General features: G+C 39.3%; 1 protein-coding gene across 5 annotated transcripts in view; it reads right to left on the bottom strand.

The window, feature by feature from the left end:
* Positions 1-1,545: 1,545 nt before the first annotated feature.
* Positions 1,546-14,978, bottom strand: part of LOC115217707 — a 151,473-nt gene continuing 138,040 nt past the window's right edge. For all 5 annotated transcript variants that reach the window (XM_036507056.1, XM_029787465.2, XM_029787466.2 and 2 more), the window contains one exon: positions 1,546-8,257. In XM_036507056.1, coding sequence (XP_036362949.1) covers positions 2,289-8,257 — 5,969 coding nt within the window. In that variant the 3' untranslated portion in view covers positions 1,546-2,288. The remainder of the gene's footprint in view (positions 8,258-14,978) is intronic.

The raw sequence follows: 14,978 nt of genomic DNA, 5'->3' as shown, positions 1-14,978 counted from the left end.
GTGTTTATATAAGTGTTTGCCTGACATGAGATGTTAATATGTTGAATTCTGATACACACACAGGGCTGGGTTTAACTATATAGAAAGACTAGCAGTATCGCCCGGCGTTGCTCGGGTTTGTAAGGGAAATAACTATATAAGCATTTTTAGAGATGTAAAGTATAATAGCCATCTCAATATGGCTAACCACAAAGGGAGGGTGTTACTGTAGCTTTTTACGTTCTGAGATTTGATAATAAATTTTTAGAGAGTTACTTCCCTTATATATGACAAAAATGCATAAAAAAATGGGAAAAATTGATGGTAATTTTTTTTTTAAATCGTAGACTCATCGTAGACGCACGCTAATACCCAGAAGGGCTCGATATGAATCACGACTATAAGATACCCGGTTTTGGTTAAACTGCACCGCAAAATGTGGGAGTAGTTAGGAATCTAAATCGTAGGAGACAGACAGCACACAACCTCTCTTTTATATATAAAGATATATAACTGAAATAGAAAACACATTAAAAACTGAACTAATCATTAATCAATTTTATTTATTTCTAATTTAACTAGCTTCATACTAACATTTGTTGTGTAATAAACCATACAGAGCAGTAACCGTTACTTTCTCTCATGAACACACACACACACACACACATGCTCTCTCTCTCTCTTTAGTTTCACTTTCTTACAACATATAATATATATATATACATGGATGTGCTTTCGCTCTTTTCATTTTCGTACATAAACATACTCAACGTTTGATTAACATAGATCCTTTTTATCTTTCTCACCACACACACACACACACACACACACAAACACTCACTATCATTTTCTTTTACTTTCTACATAATTTCTTTCTCTTTTACCTTTCACACACACATTTATTCAGATTTTCTCATATATATATATATATATATATATATATACATACCGGAGTAAACACATAAATGTGAAACAAGGTGGAAAAAAAGAGTACCCAAATACCAGTGGTAGAGTAATATGCTTTATTTAAAGCAGCAGAAAATTCAACAAAACCTGTTACTCTGAGTTTCCGGTTGCCGTTCGTCTGCAAAAACTGTCCGACGAACGGCAACGGAAAACTCAGAGTAACAGGTTTTGTTGAATTTTCTGCTGTTTTAAATAAAGTATATATATATATATATATACTCTCTCACACATTTCCTTCCATTACCATCTCTCTCTCTCTCTCTCTCTCTCTCTCATTCTGCCATGTCTCTTCCTCTTTAATTTTCATGCTTTCTATTATCATTTGTCCATCTCTCTTATTCCAACAAACTGTTCTCACCCTTTACGCTTTCTCTCTACCTCTCCACCGATTTCTCTCTCTCTCTCTCTCTCTCTCTCTCTCACTCACACACACACACAACACACACACACATACGCACTCATATTCACAACTCTACAGCATGTCTGCCCACTGCCTTTCCCCCCCACCCCATTCAAACTTCAACATCATTTCAATATTAAATTCAAGCCAGATGACAAAAGAAAAAAAACAAAAAAAAAACACATTTTTTGTTTTGTTTTGGTTGTTCAGTTGTTGTTTCTAAGTAGCAATAGTTATGAACAGCAGCAATTTTAAGTGAATTTTGTGATAAAGTGGGAATAAAAAGATGTCATTTTGGAAGTTTGGAAGGGGAGAGAATGAAGCTAAAAACGACAACAAAAGACACCCTCTGGCTTGTTTTTATCGTTTCCTTTAGTGATACCATGTTGTTGTAAAACATTAATAAAAAAAAAAAGGATCAAAGGATCAAAGGATGGGGAACCATACAACATTGTGGAACTAAAGAGAATGTACATAAATTAATACTTTACAGACTTTTGAGTTTATCCCCCACCCGCCCACCAATTCATTTGGTTTTTAGGGAGTCTGTTTAAAAAAATTTCTTTTCTTTTCTTTTAAGAATACATAGGTTTTTTTTTCTTCTTTCTTTCTTTCTTTGTTTTTTAAATGCTCAAAATGCTTCAAAACTAAGTTGTATGTGCAATATGTAAATATTCTACAGAACAAGAATGTTTGATTGATGGATGGCATGGAAGAGATAAGAAACAGGATTAAAGAGAGGATTAGGATTAAAGATGATAACATAATGAGGTATTCTTTTTTTTTTTCTTTCTTTCTGATATACTTTCATTTTTAAAAAAAACAACAAAAAACATGATGGTTTCTTTTTTTTTTTATCATACATATCTCTCATTCACACAACTGTTACTTCTTTACATACATTATTTTATATTTGTTAAATCTCTCTCTCTCTCTCTCACTCTCATTCGAAATACCGATTCATGACATTATAAAGGACATTGTATCTGTAAGATTCTTCAGAGTTCCCTAAACGTGGGATATAATCTCTTTCTTGTGAAGACATTGGGGCTGGGTGCTGGGTAAGTTTACCTGCAGCTGAGTACTGCCTGTCATCCATAAGTGCATAGGGCGGTGCCTGGGAATAGAGAGCTCGTCGGGAATAGTCTCGATTGAAATACCCAGGCTGGTGTGTGGGGTTACTGTGGCTGAGAAATGCACTGTTGGTATTTTCAGGTAAGTGCTGTGAATGATACACTGTTTCGTGTGAGTACATGTACTTTTCTAAACTGAACGAAGAATTAACATTCATGTTGCCAAACATATCAGAAGAATTTGACTGCGGCAAAGCCCTGAGATCTGCCATCGTGACTGGTTGGCGGTATCGATCGTCGTAGTTCTTTTGTGTGCTGCCACAGTTTGATCGAGCATACTCTAAAGGAGAAGCACCTGAGTAAGCGTGACTATTAAAGTAGCTTCCCAAATCAAAACGTTCTATAGGGAAGGCATCACAAGTGAGATCCCGCTGAGGCTGTGGTGACGACAATCCTGTAAACATGCGTCGATCCGCCATGCCTCGACAAGACGAATCGAACATTAAATCACGGCTGGCAAGGTAGGAATCTTTTCCCAGCAGACTTGAAGTACCAGTATTTGGTTGTCGGTCTACCGGAGGCTGAATGTAAGTAGGCTGATTCCAGTGTGACTGAAGCTCTTGTCCTGACCAAGAATTGTGGAAAGGACTTCTGGGAACACTCTGAGCAACAGCCCCAGCATGCGATAAAAAGTCTTCTCCAGTAATTCCAGAGTGTCCTCGTAAAAGGGTGGGATTGCTGGGGCGAGGTAAAGGAGTGTCAGGTAGCTTATGATGGCGTGTGCTGGCATGCTGAAATAAAGATGAAGTCCTTTGTCTCTGTAATGATGCTTCACTCTCCGAGAAGCGTACAAAACTGCTTGTTGGGGCTGGACAAGACAAAAACGCATCATTCTGACGCATGAAACTACTAGGCCTTGATGTTTCATATGATTTGTCTACTGGTGACAAACCTTCAGAGGCAAAATTCGATAACCTCTGTAGAGCTGTTTCCTGCTGATGAAAACTATCTAAGCTAGTCCGTTCTGGTGGATGGCTCAAATCCAAACGCTTAAATGCCATATCAGAAAAGCAGGGCCTAAGTGCATCATTGGAAATACTGATCATAGCTCGATTGTCCAAGTTTGCTGTAGGTTCCGTGAAGCTAGGAGTAATTGGTGGGACAACTTCAGATCGTACTACAGGTTCACGAGCAGCGGTTTCAGTTGTGTCTTTATCAAAATCTTGTAGGTATTGTCCCAGGTAGTCTCTCTCATCAACTGGAGTACTTGGATGTGGAGGAACAAACCCTAGTTGATGAATAGGTAGATGGGATGAAGGAAGGGATTTATCAGAGAGCATGTTTGTGGATCGCAAACTGGACATATCTGGAGTTGTCAAGCTCATACTATCCTTTCTATGATGGACAGATTGAAGAACAGAGGGCTCACTGCGCTCCATAGACATGCTTGCCTCCATATGTCGTCTAGTTTGAATGGGATTAAAGCCTAAATGTGCCATTTCAGATTCATATCTTGTAACAGAAGATTCATGCTCAAAAGGATGATGGCGTGCTGTGCTGTTCAAAATATTATTGTGATCTGAATGTGAAGACTTTAGTTTATCTGCCTCTCCTGATCTGTTAGTTTCATCAAGAGAAATGTCTTGAGCACCAGGAACATGAGGTGATGACAATCTTAAGTTAGCATTAGATTCTGAACGATGAAGAATTCCTTGCTCAGATACTTGAGCAGAAATCGGCGTATTTGGCTGGGTAAGATCACTGTGATGATCCAGAGATAGAGATGGATGGTCACTTGAATGTTCAGGTGGAACAAGTTTGTGTTCGTGAGACAACTTAATATCTTGTGAGGGATCATGTTTGGCAACTAATTCACTGGTTACATCTGGTTCAAGGTCGTGCTTACGCACTATTTCATGATCTCGTTCACGTACCATCTCGTACTCACGCACACGAACCATTTCTCGAACACGGACCATCTCTCGTTGACGGACATGGACCATTTTGTGCCCTCGTTCATGTAGCATTCCATGTGGTTCGTGCAACATGTCGTGCAACTCGTGGCCATGGTCTATTTCATGTAGTTCTTGAGAGTGTGCATCCCTTGGACACGTTACGTTTGTCATATGTGGATTGTCTGACACTACTTCACTCGAGCAAGAGTCACTAGTAATATTGGTGTGTCGGTGAATTATCGAATCAGTATGGAGTGGCCTGTCCCTAGCAATTTCTGCCGTATGACTCTCATGTACAACATCTTGCTGAAGAGTTTCACATCTGGTTTGAAAATCTTGGGTCCTCTTAGCAAGATCTTGTTCCCTGATCGTTTCTTCTACTTGCACGAATTTTTCTTGTTGTACTTGCTGTTCAAGAGTTAAATCTTGCTGACAAATTAAATCATCCCTTTGTAAATGTTCATGAGACAATTTATCTTGCCTTTGGTGTTCCAAAGCAATCTCTTGATCACAAGAAAATTCGTCAGTTCTAGAATGTGCCAAAGACAACTTGTGGTCTCTATTTGCAGCCTCTTGCCTCTGATTCTCTAATTCTAACTCTTGTTCATGAGCCAATTCCTTTTGCCGAAGGTGTTCTTGAGCCAAATCTTCAGATCTCTGATGTTCTAGTACCAGTTCTGGTTTATGAGTCAAATCATCTTGTTGCTGGTGTTCATGAGACAATTCCTGATCATGCTGTTCTAAAATGAACTCTTCATTATGTACACGATGATCCTCTTGCTGCTGATGTTGCTGCTGCTGATGTTGCTGCTGCTGCTGATGTTGCTGCTGCTGCTGCTGCTGCTGCTCACAAATAACATCATCTCTTTGTTGCTCATAAGCCAGATCTTGTTCATGAGCAATATTATCTTGTCTTTGACAGTTGTTTACCTCTTCTGTTCTTTGATTATCAAAACTTAATTTTTGATCACACACCATCTCCCCCCGTCTCTGATGCTCATGAACCATATTATCTTCCATTTGTTCCTCCTCGCTACATTCTTCATTAATACGTAAATCATGAGTTAATTTTGTATCTTGCTGCTGCTGTTGCTGCTGTTGTTGTTGTAACAGTTCTTGCTCGTTAACCATTTTATGTTCATTCGACTGATTCTGGCAGATAAGTTTCGATTCTCCAAACATATGATCCGACTGGTGGTGATTATACGGAAGATTATTATTTTCTCTGTAGTTTTGTTGAGGATCGTGAACAAAGTTCATCTGGTGTTGTTCCTGCATCATTTCATACCGTCTTTGATTCCTCTTCAGATAATCCTCTTGCAGCTGTTTCATTCTTTCTTGCGGCTTAAAATTATGCATTAACCCTATGGGAGCAGAAGGAGTGTGGGGCATAATAATTTCGGGAGGCTGGAACTGGTAACTGTCATAAACTTTTCTTTCTTGAAGATATTGATGTTCTTGTGGTTCGGGCAGCATCTGGTTTGGTTCTGAACAACTCGGAACCGCCAGATGATCAGAAGTTTGAGTTAAGTTTTGATTGTTATTTAAATGATCATCCAGTTCTGTTGGCGTGTTGCAGTTATTGTCCAGTACTGAATTGTCAGAATCTAAAACGTTCCTCATATCTTGTTTAGGGCTATTTCTGTAATCCATCGTAACCTCATTGGAGCCTGACTGAGAAGAAAAATTATGAACATGATACGATTGCACAATTCCATTTTTACGTTCAGGTACAGGTCTTAAAAGATTATCTTTAGTCAGAGTGATGGCCTGTACTTTAGGATCCATCATTAAATTGTCCAAGGAGACGCTGCAAGGCTGTAAAGAGTGTAAAATGCTACATTCTCTAATGTCAAGCATCTCTTTCTGTTTGATGTCATCTTTACAATTATTTCCATTTATTCTCTCTTCATCATCATTATCATCCACATCTTCATCCTCCTCTTCATCCTCTTCTTCATCGTCTTTTCCATCTGAAGACGAATGCTCTGATTCACTGTCAGACTCTTGAGGTAGAGTGGTGGTCAAATCCATTTCCAATTGGCCAGGTTCATTAGAACGGCAGTTATTTTGTTCTGGCTGCATATATAGAGGTTCGTTTGGATGACTTGAGGCTTGTTGTTCTGATGGTGATGTTGATGATGACGATGACGATAACGTTTCTAATAATGGTTGCTGAGCCGGAGATAAATGATAATGTTGTTCGATTAATTTCGACTCCCCTTCTGTTTCTTTCATTTCTTCATTGTCTTCAGGTTCTGAATCTGAAAATGATGATGCAGATGATGACATTACTGATGATGAAGACGATGATGAGGATGCTGATGATGAAGGAGATGGGGAAGAAGAGTAATCAGGATTTCCGTTTTCCAGATTGTCCATGTCGTGAACGGATACGGACAGTGGTGTCGACGTACTAGTGAAAGGTGATGGTCTCAGCATAGAGTCAATAGCACTGCAGTCGTTAGTCACTGCCGTGTTGTTTATAGATTCTATTGTGTCTTTCACCGAAGCGGTTTCATTGTCAGCAAAAGATTCTGAAAGTTGAGCATCTTGCTCAGGGAGAGAAGGCTCAGGTTGCAGTTGTGACGATGGCGGTGGTGGCAATGGAGATGGTGATGATGAAGGTGTTGTTACAGATGAATGGTGATATGACGGCGTGGATGTGATTGGTGTGGATGTAGACAAGGAGACGTCTAATGAGGTGATAGGTGGTAATGATATCAATGGAGGTAACATAACAGGTGCTGTACTGTGGTGTTCAACACTGACAACTGTTTGGCTGTCGTTCGCCTGAGCCTGCTCACTAACACATTCCTGAATGTCTTTTTCTTGGCAACTAACCAAGCAGTGTTCTTCACTCTCAACAGCACCAGTTTTGCTTTCTATCGTACTTTCATAACTAACCTGAGCCATTACATCCTCCTCCTCCTCCTCCTCTTCCTCCTCCTTTCCTTCCTCTTTTTCTTCTTCTTTATCAGATTTCCCTTCCGTGATTGCTGGTTCCGTCTTGATGACTGGCACCTGGATTACACTCATAACAGATGGAGACAGCTCAGACATTTCTGGGAGCCTCTTTTCCTGTTTCCCTATGGTAGAAACAGTAGCTAAGTCAGCAGGTTTGGCTTTCTTTGATTGCCTTTTCTTCACAACACGTTGGGGGCTAGAAGTACTAACAGTTGATAACACAGAACTGATACCACTAAGAACAGCAGTATTTTTTATATCAGTTTGCTTTTTACTTTCTAGCTCAACATTCGATGACTTCTCTTGTGTAATCATCTTAGTTGTTGCTGGTTCAGAAAGTGTTGTAGAAGCCTCTATTAAAGCAGTTTCTGGACCTGCCTTAAAACTGGAAGAAGTGTCTGCAACTTTACCGTTTGTACTGCCTCGATCTGTTCGCTTGTAAAACATGTCCATGACATCTGTTGTCGAATCATCATCTGATTGGAATTCATATAAATCAAAACTAGCTTGGATTTTAGTTTGTAAATCATTTAAGATCTTTGTCGTTGATTTCACAGGAACATTGTTGCTGGTGGCGGCGGCAGTAGTAGTAGTAGTAGTAGCGGTTGTGGTGCTGCTACAATTTGAACTTGTAGTAGTAGCGGTGGTAGTCGTAACCTGTGCAACAACTGCGCTCGCTGCAGAACTGGTGCTGACAATTTCTTTCTTGGGTTCCACTTTTAATGCGGGTGCAATTTCGTTGGCATGCCGTTTACGCTTGTGCCAATGAAGAGAACTCTTTTGACGACACGTAAAATCACACAGATTACACTTGACTGGCTTTTCATTGGTATGTTGTAGGTAGTGTACTTTCAAGTTATCTGAGTGACGAAACGCCTTACCACAGTCTGGCCATGCACATTTGAAGTTCCGTTCATCTGCAGAAGAAAAAGAAACTCTCGTGAATGAACAAACAAACGAATGAACAATTAACAATGTCTAACTTAGGCACAAAATTGCATATTTTGAAAGAGAGGAGTCATCATCATCATCATCGTCCAACGTCCGCTTTCCATGCTAGCATGGGTTGGACGATTGACTGAGGGCTGACCAACCTGATGGCTGCACCAGGCTTCAATCTTGATCTAGCAGAGTTTCTCTACAGCGGGATGCCCTTCCTAACGCCAACCACTCCGAAGTAGGTGTAGGCATGGTCAAAAAACTTGCTTTTCAGTCACATGGTTTTGGGTTCAGTTCCACAGCATGGCACCTTGATTAAATCTATCACTATACTTAGTGACGGTATTTGGCCTAGAGGTTGGGGTGTTGTACTCATGATCACAAAATTGTGATTTCAATTGCCAGACTGGGCAGTGTGTTGTGCTCTTGAGTAAAACACTTTCATTTTGCTCCATTCTATTCATCTTCCTATGAGTATGAGTGATAAGGAAAGGACCTAGTACTGAAGTGAAATGCAGTCATGGGGGCAGTGACAAGTGATTAAAACTCTTGGCGATATACAGTGCTTGTGTTGATTAGTCAATCCAAGTGAGACCGTAGTCGTAGCCAGTGCTGGTGTCAGGTCAATGGCACCCATGTCGATGGCATGTAAAAAGCACCCTCTACACTCTCAGAGTGGTTGGCATTAGGAAGGGCACCCAGCCGTAGAAATCTTGCCAAATCAGACTGGAACCTGATGCAGCCCCTTGGCTTACCAGTTTTCAGTCAAACCGTCCAACCCATGCCAGCATAGAAAGCAGACGTTAAACAATAATAATGATGATGATAAATAAGTCAGAGAGAGAGGATATCATATGAGAGACCAGATATTCGAAGTTTTTCCAGATAACAATTATTAAATGTAGTAGAAGAACCAAGTGGTTATTCTATTGCAGACATGAGAACAGTTACTAAGTAGTCTAAACCTGTCCTGTTATTTACCTTCAGGACAGGCTCCACTCATGCAGCAAATAACATAAGAAAGAAGCCGATTTCTTGAAAAAAGTGTAAAATTTAATATTTATAGGAAAAGTAAAAGAAATATTTTTTATGTTTCTAATGCCAGCCCCTTTTCCAGTATGCTCTGTAAAGTGGCCGGCATTAAGGCCATAGATACGATGCCAAAACAGACAATTAGAGTCTGGTGCAGCTTCTGTGAAAGAGTCCAACCCATGCCAGCATGGAAAACAAACGTTAGATGATGATGATGTTCATAAGAAGGTGCAGGCATGGCCGTATGGTCAAAAAACTTGCTTTGCAGCCACATGGTTTTGGGTTCAGTCCCACAGCGTGGCACCTTAAACAAGTGTCTTCTACTATAGCCCCAGGTTGACTAGTGCTTTGGGAGTGAATTTTGTAGACATGAAAATGAGTGAAAGCCCATCATCATCATCATCCTCATCATCATTTAGTGTCTGTTCTCCATGCTAGCATGGATTAAACAGTTTGACTAAAACTGATAAGCTGGAGAGCTGTACCAGGTTCCAATCTGATATGGCATGGTTTCTACGGTGGATGCCCTTCCTAATGCCCACCACTCCAAGAGTACACTTACACAATGCTTGATAACCAGTGTTGGTTTGTTTATGTTCCCTATCTTAGCAGTTTACCAAAAGAGACAGACTGAAAAAGTAGCAAACTTAAAATATAAATACTAGGGTCGATCTGTTTGACTAAAACTCTTCAAGGTGGTACTCCAGCATGGTCACAGTCTGAAACAACAGATAAATAATGATATAAACATCTTGTTTTATATCCCTTTGAGATCACTTGACCTGCTAAAAATAGCAGCCAAATCTCCCTATAATATTCCTGACTTTGGTTTGTAAAAGAAGGGGTAAACACATTGAATGGTGTGTTTAGGTGTTCTCCTAAAAAGGTAGGATGGTCATGGTTGGAATACACATTGATTGAAGATCTTGATATGTATACTAGGGTGGGGAGAAAAAGATATTTTTTACACAGATTTTTGAAATATGTTTTCAAGAATATATTTTTTATTGTGAAATCCTTTAAAAACAACTGTGTTAAAATCTGAAGTTCTTAAATTTACATCTTCAGGCTCCGCATCCCACTTGAAATTTTGAATAATGAGCAAAAAATCAATTTATAACACATTTGCCGTCCCTCATTTTATCTTTTACATTCATTGTTACAAATTGATTTTCTTTTGTGAAATCCTTTAAAAACAAAACTGTTAAAATCTCAAGCTCTAAAATTTATATCTTCAGGCTCCGCAACACACTTGAAATTTTGAAATTATGTGAAATAAGTAGACTTTTTGACATTGTTTTCTTTATTATTTTTAATACCAGGTAACCAAATATATGTGTTACGTGAGGTCTAGATTTTAAAATAGACATTAAAATAAATTAAACAAATTGTCAAGTTTGTAGCAGAAAAGATAATTTTTCTTTGGCAAAAGGCATCCATCTCTTGTGTTACGATTGAGTCAGTTAAACAGAAAATCTTAAACTTTCCTTTGCTGATGTAGAAGGGCAACTGTGATTTGGCTGATCCTTTCTGATCAACCTCTGAACATTCTATGCTATATGTCCGTGGGCATATTGCGTAGTGGTTAAGAGAGCGGGCTACTAACCCCAAGATTCCGAGTTCAATTCCAATCAGAGACCTGAACGCTAATAATAATAACATCGAAAAATACCTTAGGAATGAGAACCCAAGTTTGAAATTTCCCCAAGACACCTGAAGAAGGCTGGAGGGTATATCAGCTGAAACGTTGTGTTAACAACAAACAAGATGAGGACAAATATCAATCAAATGTAAATAATGCTCTGAACATTCTGTTTAAATACTGCTTGATCTATTCTGCCGATGGTCATTTTTCAATTTGTCCATTGATCCTGTAAAAAATCTTGTTCTCTCTGTGGTACTTTCTTGTCTCTACTACAACTGCAGTATTTAAAGGAGTTGCACTTGCAACATGAAATGTCAAATAAATCTTTTGTTGCAGTTTTTAAACACATTACATTTTGTTTGAAACAATGGTACATTTTTTCTAGTTTTCACATATTTTAGTAATGCTTGGTACTTTAAAAGTTTAAGATTTCTGGCTCAACTGATTCAATCTTAAGACAAGAGACAGATGCCTTTTGCTAAAAATGAATTATCTTTTCTGCTAGAATCTTGACAATTTGTTTAATTTGAAGGATCTTTCTTAATTACATGCTTCTGTTTTTCTCTTTCAAATAAAACACATTTTACTATGTCCTTGTAATTTGGCAAAAGACCACATGAAGCACCAAATATTGGGCATTTAATATCTTAACACGTTACTGGCTTATGAGTCATCACTAAATGTAAACAACACTAGATTTAACACGATCATCAATTTTAATAGAATGGCATAAAGTCAAGGTACAAAGCAGAAAACATCACACACATTTGACATACATTCACAGCAGCACTGGAGAGAAGTTCACTATCCCGTTCTCTTTATAGTCAATGTGGAACCTCAGAATATTAGTCAATTGTTTGAAATTTGGTAGACAACCTCTTAAGGATACCATATTTACTGTTTTGTATTCTGCTATGTAGAATAATGTATCTGTTACAACTTATAATCCATGAAATCCAAAATTCAACCAAAAAAGCGATTTTCAAAATTTTCATTTGAGTTGTGGAGCCCTGTAAAGAATATTTAACCGTAATATACACGCACTGTGCTTGAGAAGACCTATTGAGTCAAGTACATCAACATCAACATCAAAAAATCAAATGGAAATTGTAGTTGTGATACCTGTGCCGGTGGCACGTAAAAAGCACCATCGGAACGTGGCTGATGCCAGTGCTGCCTTGACTGGCTTCCATAAAAAGCACCAACCGATTGTGGCCGTTGCCAGCCTCACCTGGCACCTGTGCCGATGGCACGTAAAAAGTGCCCACTACACTCACGGAGTGGTTGGCGTTAGGAAGGGCATCCAGCTGTAGAAACACTGCCAGATCAGACTGGAACCTGGTGCAGTCTTCTGGCCTCCCAGACCCCGGTCAAACCGTCCAATCCATGCTAGCATGGGAAACGGACGTTAAACGATGATGAAAAAAGTTCTTTATACACCTTTCTTTTAACCCTAATTTGCAACAAAATATTGATTCTTGGTTACCAGTTTTGAAATTGGCATTTTTTTCTCCACCCTAATGCATACCCTAACTTGCAATGACATGACATTACATTCTACACAGTGCCCTGTATAACTAGTAGGTTGTATATGAATATATAAACAGCAGGGTGAAGCAGCAGAATCGCTAGCACGCTGGGCAAAATGGTTAGCAGCATTTGATCTGATTTTTATGTTCTGAGTTCAAGTTCTACAAAGACCAACTTTGCCTTTCATCCTTTCAGGGGTCTATAAAATAAGCACCAGTGGAACACAGGGGTCAGTGTAATCGATTTACTCCTACCTTAACTTGCTGGCCTTGTGCCAAAATTTGAAACCAATATAGCACGAGCAAGCAAACATCATTTCATTTCACATATGCTAAATAATCTAAGATAGTTGATACCTCTCACTTGCAATGAATTCTTTGTATTCTGATAGGAAAAAAGAATTCCTTATTCTACTCCTTAAAAAATCCTTCACCTGTAATTAAGAGGGGCTCATGGGAGAGGAGACTGGCAGGGTTTTTTTTCCCCCCTGGACAGGTATTTGACATAAGCAAGGTAGCAAGCAGGTAGAATTATCAGCACATCTGACAAAATGCTTAACAGTATTTGATTTTGGTTCTTTGGCACGTAAAAGGGCACCATTCGAGCGTGATCATTACCAACGTCGCCTTACTGGCACCTGTGCTGGTGGCATGTGTAAAAAGATTCGAGCGAGGTCGTTGCCAGTACCACCTGACTGGCCCCCATGCTCGTGGCACGTAAAAAAGCACCCACTACACTTTCGGAGTGGTTGGCATTAGGAAGGGCATCCAGCTGTAGAAACTCTGCCAAATCAAGATTGGAGCCTGGTGCAGCCATCTGGTTCGCCAGCCCTCAGTCAAAATCGTCCAACCCCTTGCTAGCATGGAAAGCGGACGTTAAACGATGATGATGATGAGGATGATGTTCTGAATTCAAATCTCAATGAGGGCAGCTTTGTCCTTCTTCATCCCTTTGGGATTGATAAAATAGGGTACCAGTGTAGTATGGGAAAGGAGTCGATGTCATTGACTTGTCCTCTCCCCATCAGGATTGTTGGCCTTAAACCCTGCAATAGACTGACATCCTGTTCAAGGTGAATGCTGTGATTTTGGTTCCTTTATGTATCATGGAAACTGGATAACCTGCCTTATGAATTGTAGGTTTCAAGAAAAATATTTTTAAAATTTGACAAGCAAATCCAAACATGGAACAAACTGCCGGCATCAGTATGGAACAAACTGCCAGCATCAGTTGTTAGTTGTCGGAGCACTGCATCCTTCAAAACTTCCATGCTTTCTGAGATTCGCCAACACTACACCTGATTTTCTCCCCTCCATACACACACAGGCATGTATCTGACTCATACATTGTTCGCTTTCCAGACATTTTTACATTACTGCATGTACTTTATATGCACTTTCTGACAAGTTGTGGTGCACCTGAGCACTGTATACAATAATTTCATTATTATTGTCCAATATTTTGATGATACAACAATACTAATAATAACAGTTTATAAAAAAAAAAAGACCATAAGTCTCAAATAATTTCATGTCTCCTCCCACTTAAGAAAATATGCAAGGAATTGTTATTACAACAGACACTAAGTCTGGTAATTATGCTGGGCCTGGCGATAATACCAGTACTGATTATGTCCCCTGAATTAAAAAATGTTTACAAGCTTAAATATTCTACCACTTCATACCAGCAATGCTGCTCAAGCATCAAAGCCCCATTTTATATATCAACCTACGTAGTTTAACATTGCTAATCTTTATCTCCTTCAGTCAAAACAACTAAATGGTATTCTTCAGGATGCAGTCTCGGATGTCTGTGTATGAGTAGTAGCAATAAGCACCGTCATAGGTGTATGGTAGTTATTCTAATACGTGTTTCTTTACTTTTAAAAGTATATATTTCTTTACTGCCCACAAGGGGCTAAACATAGAGGGGACAAACAAGGACAGACAAAGGGATTAAGACGATTACATCGACCCCAGTGAGTAACTGGTACTTTATTTATCGACCCCGAAATGATGAAAGGCAAAGTCGACCTCGGCGGAATTTGAACCCAGAACGTAACGACAGACGAAATACCGCTAAGCATTTCACCCGGCGCGCTAACGTTTCTGCCAGCTCGCCGCCTCAGTTATCCTAATACGGGTTGCACTTGAGTTTTGTCATACATGTGTGTTGTGTGTATGTAAGTATTTGCATATTGTGTCTGTGTGTGTGTGTTGGAGGTGGGGTGGGGGTATTATTAGTTACTTACAGCTTGCTAAAAGGTTTCCTCAGGAGATCAACACAACTGTATCCAGACTCTTCAGAGTATAAATAGTGGATGCAGTTTACATTTATTTGCTGTGAAGAGAGTGGGTACAGCTGTACTGATTTTCAGACAAAACATCTTGCAAGTTAAAAAACTTATTGAAACAAAACTACTAATAGATTCTACCATCAAAAGTAATGGTTACTTTTTGTGATTCGCAGATACTTTTAGCATTACAACAAAA

The sequence above is a fragment of the Octopus sinensis genome, linkage group LG11, assembly GCF_006345805.1.
Source record: "Octopus sinensis linkage group LG11, ASM634580v1, whole genome shotgun sequence".
NCBI lineage: Eukaryota > Metazoa > Mollusca > Cephalopoda > Octopoda > Octopodidae > Octopus > Octopus sinensis.
This window is presented reverse-complemented; position numbering and strand designations above follow the sequence as displayed.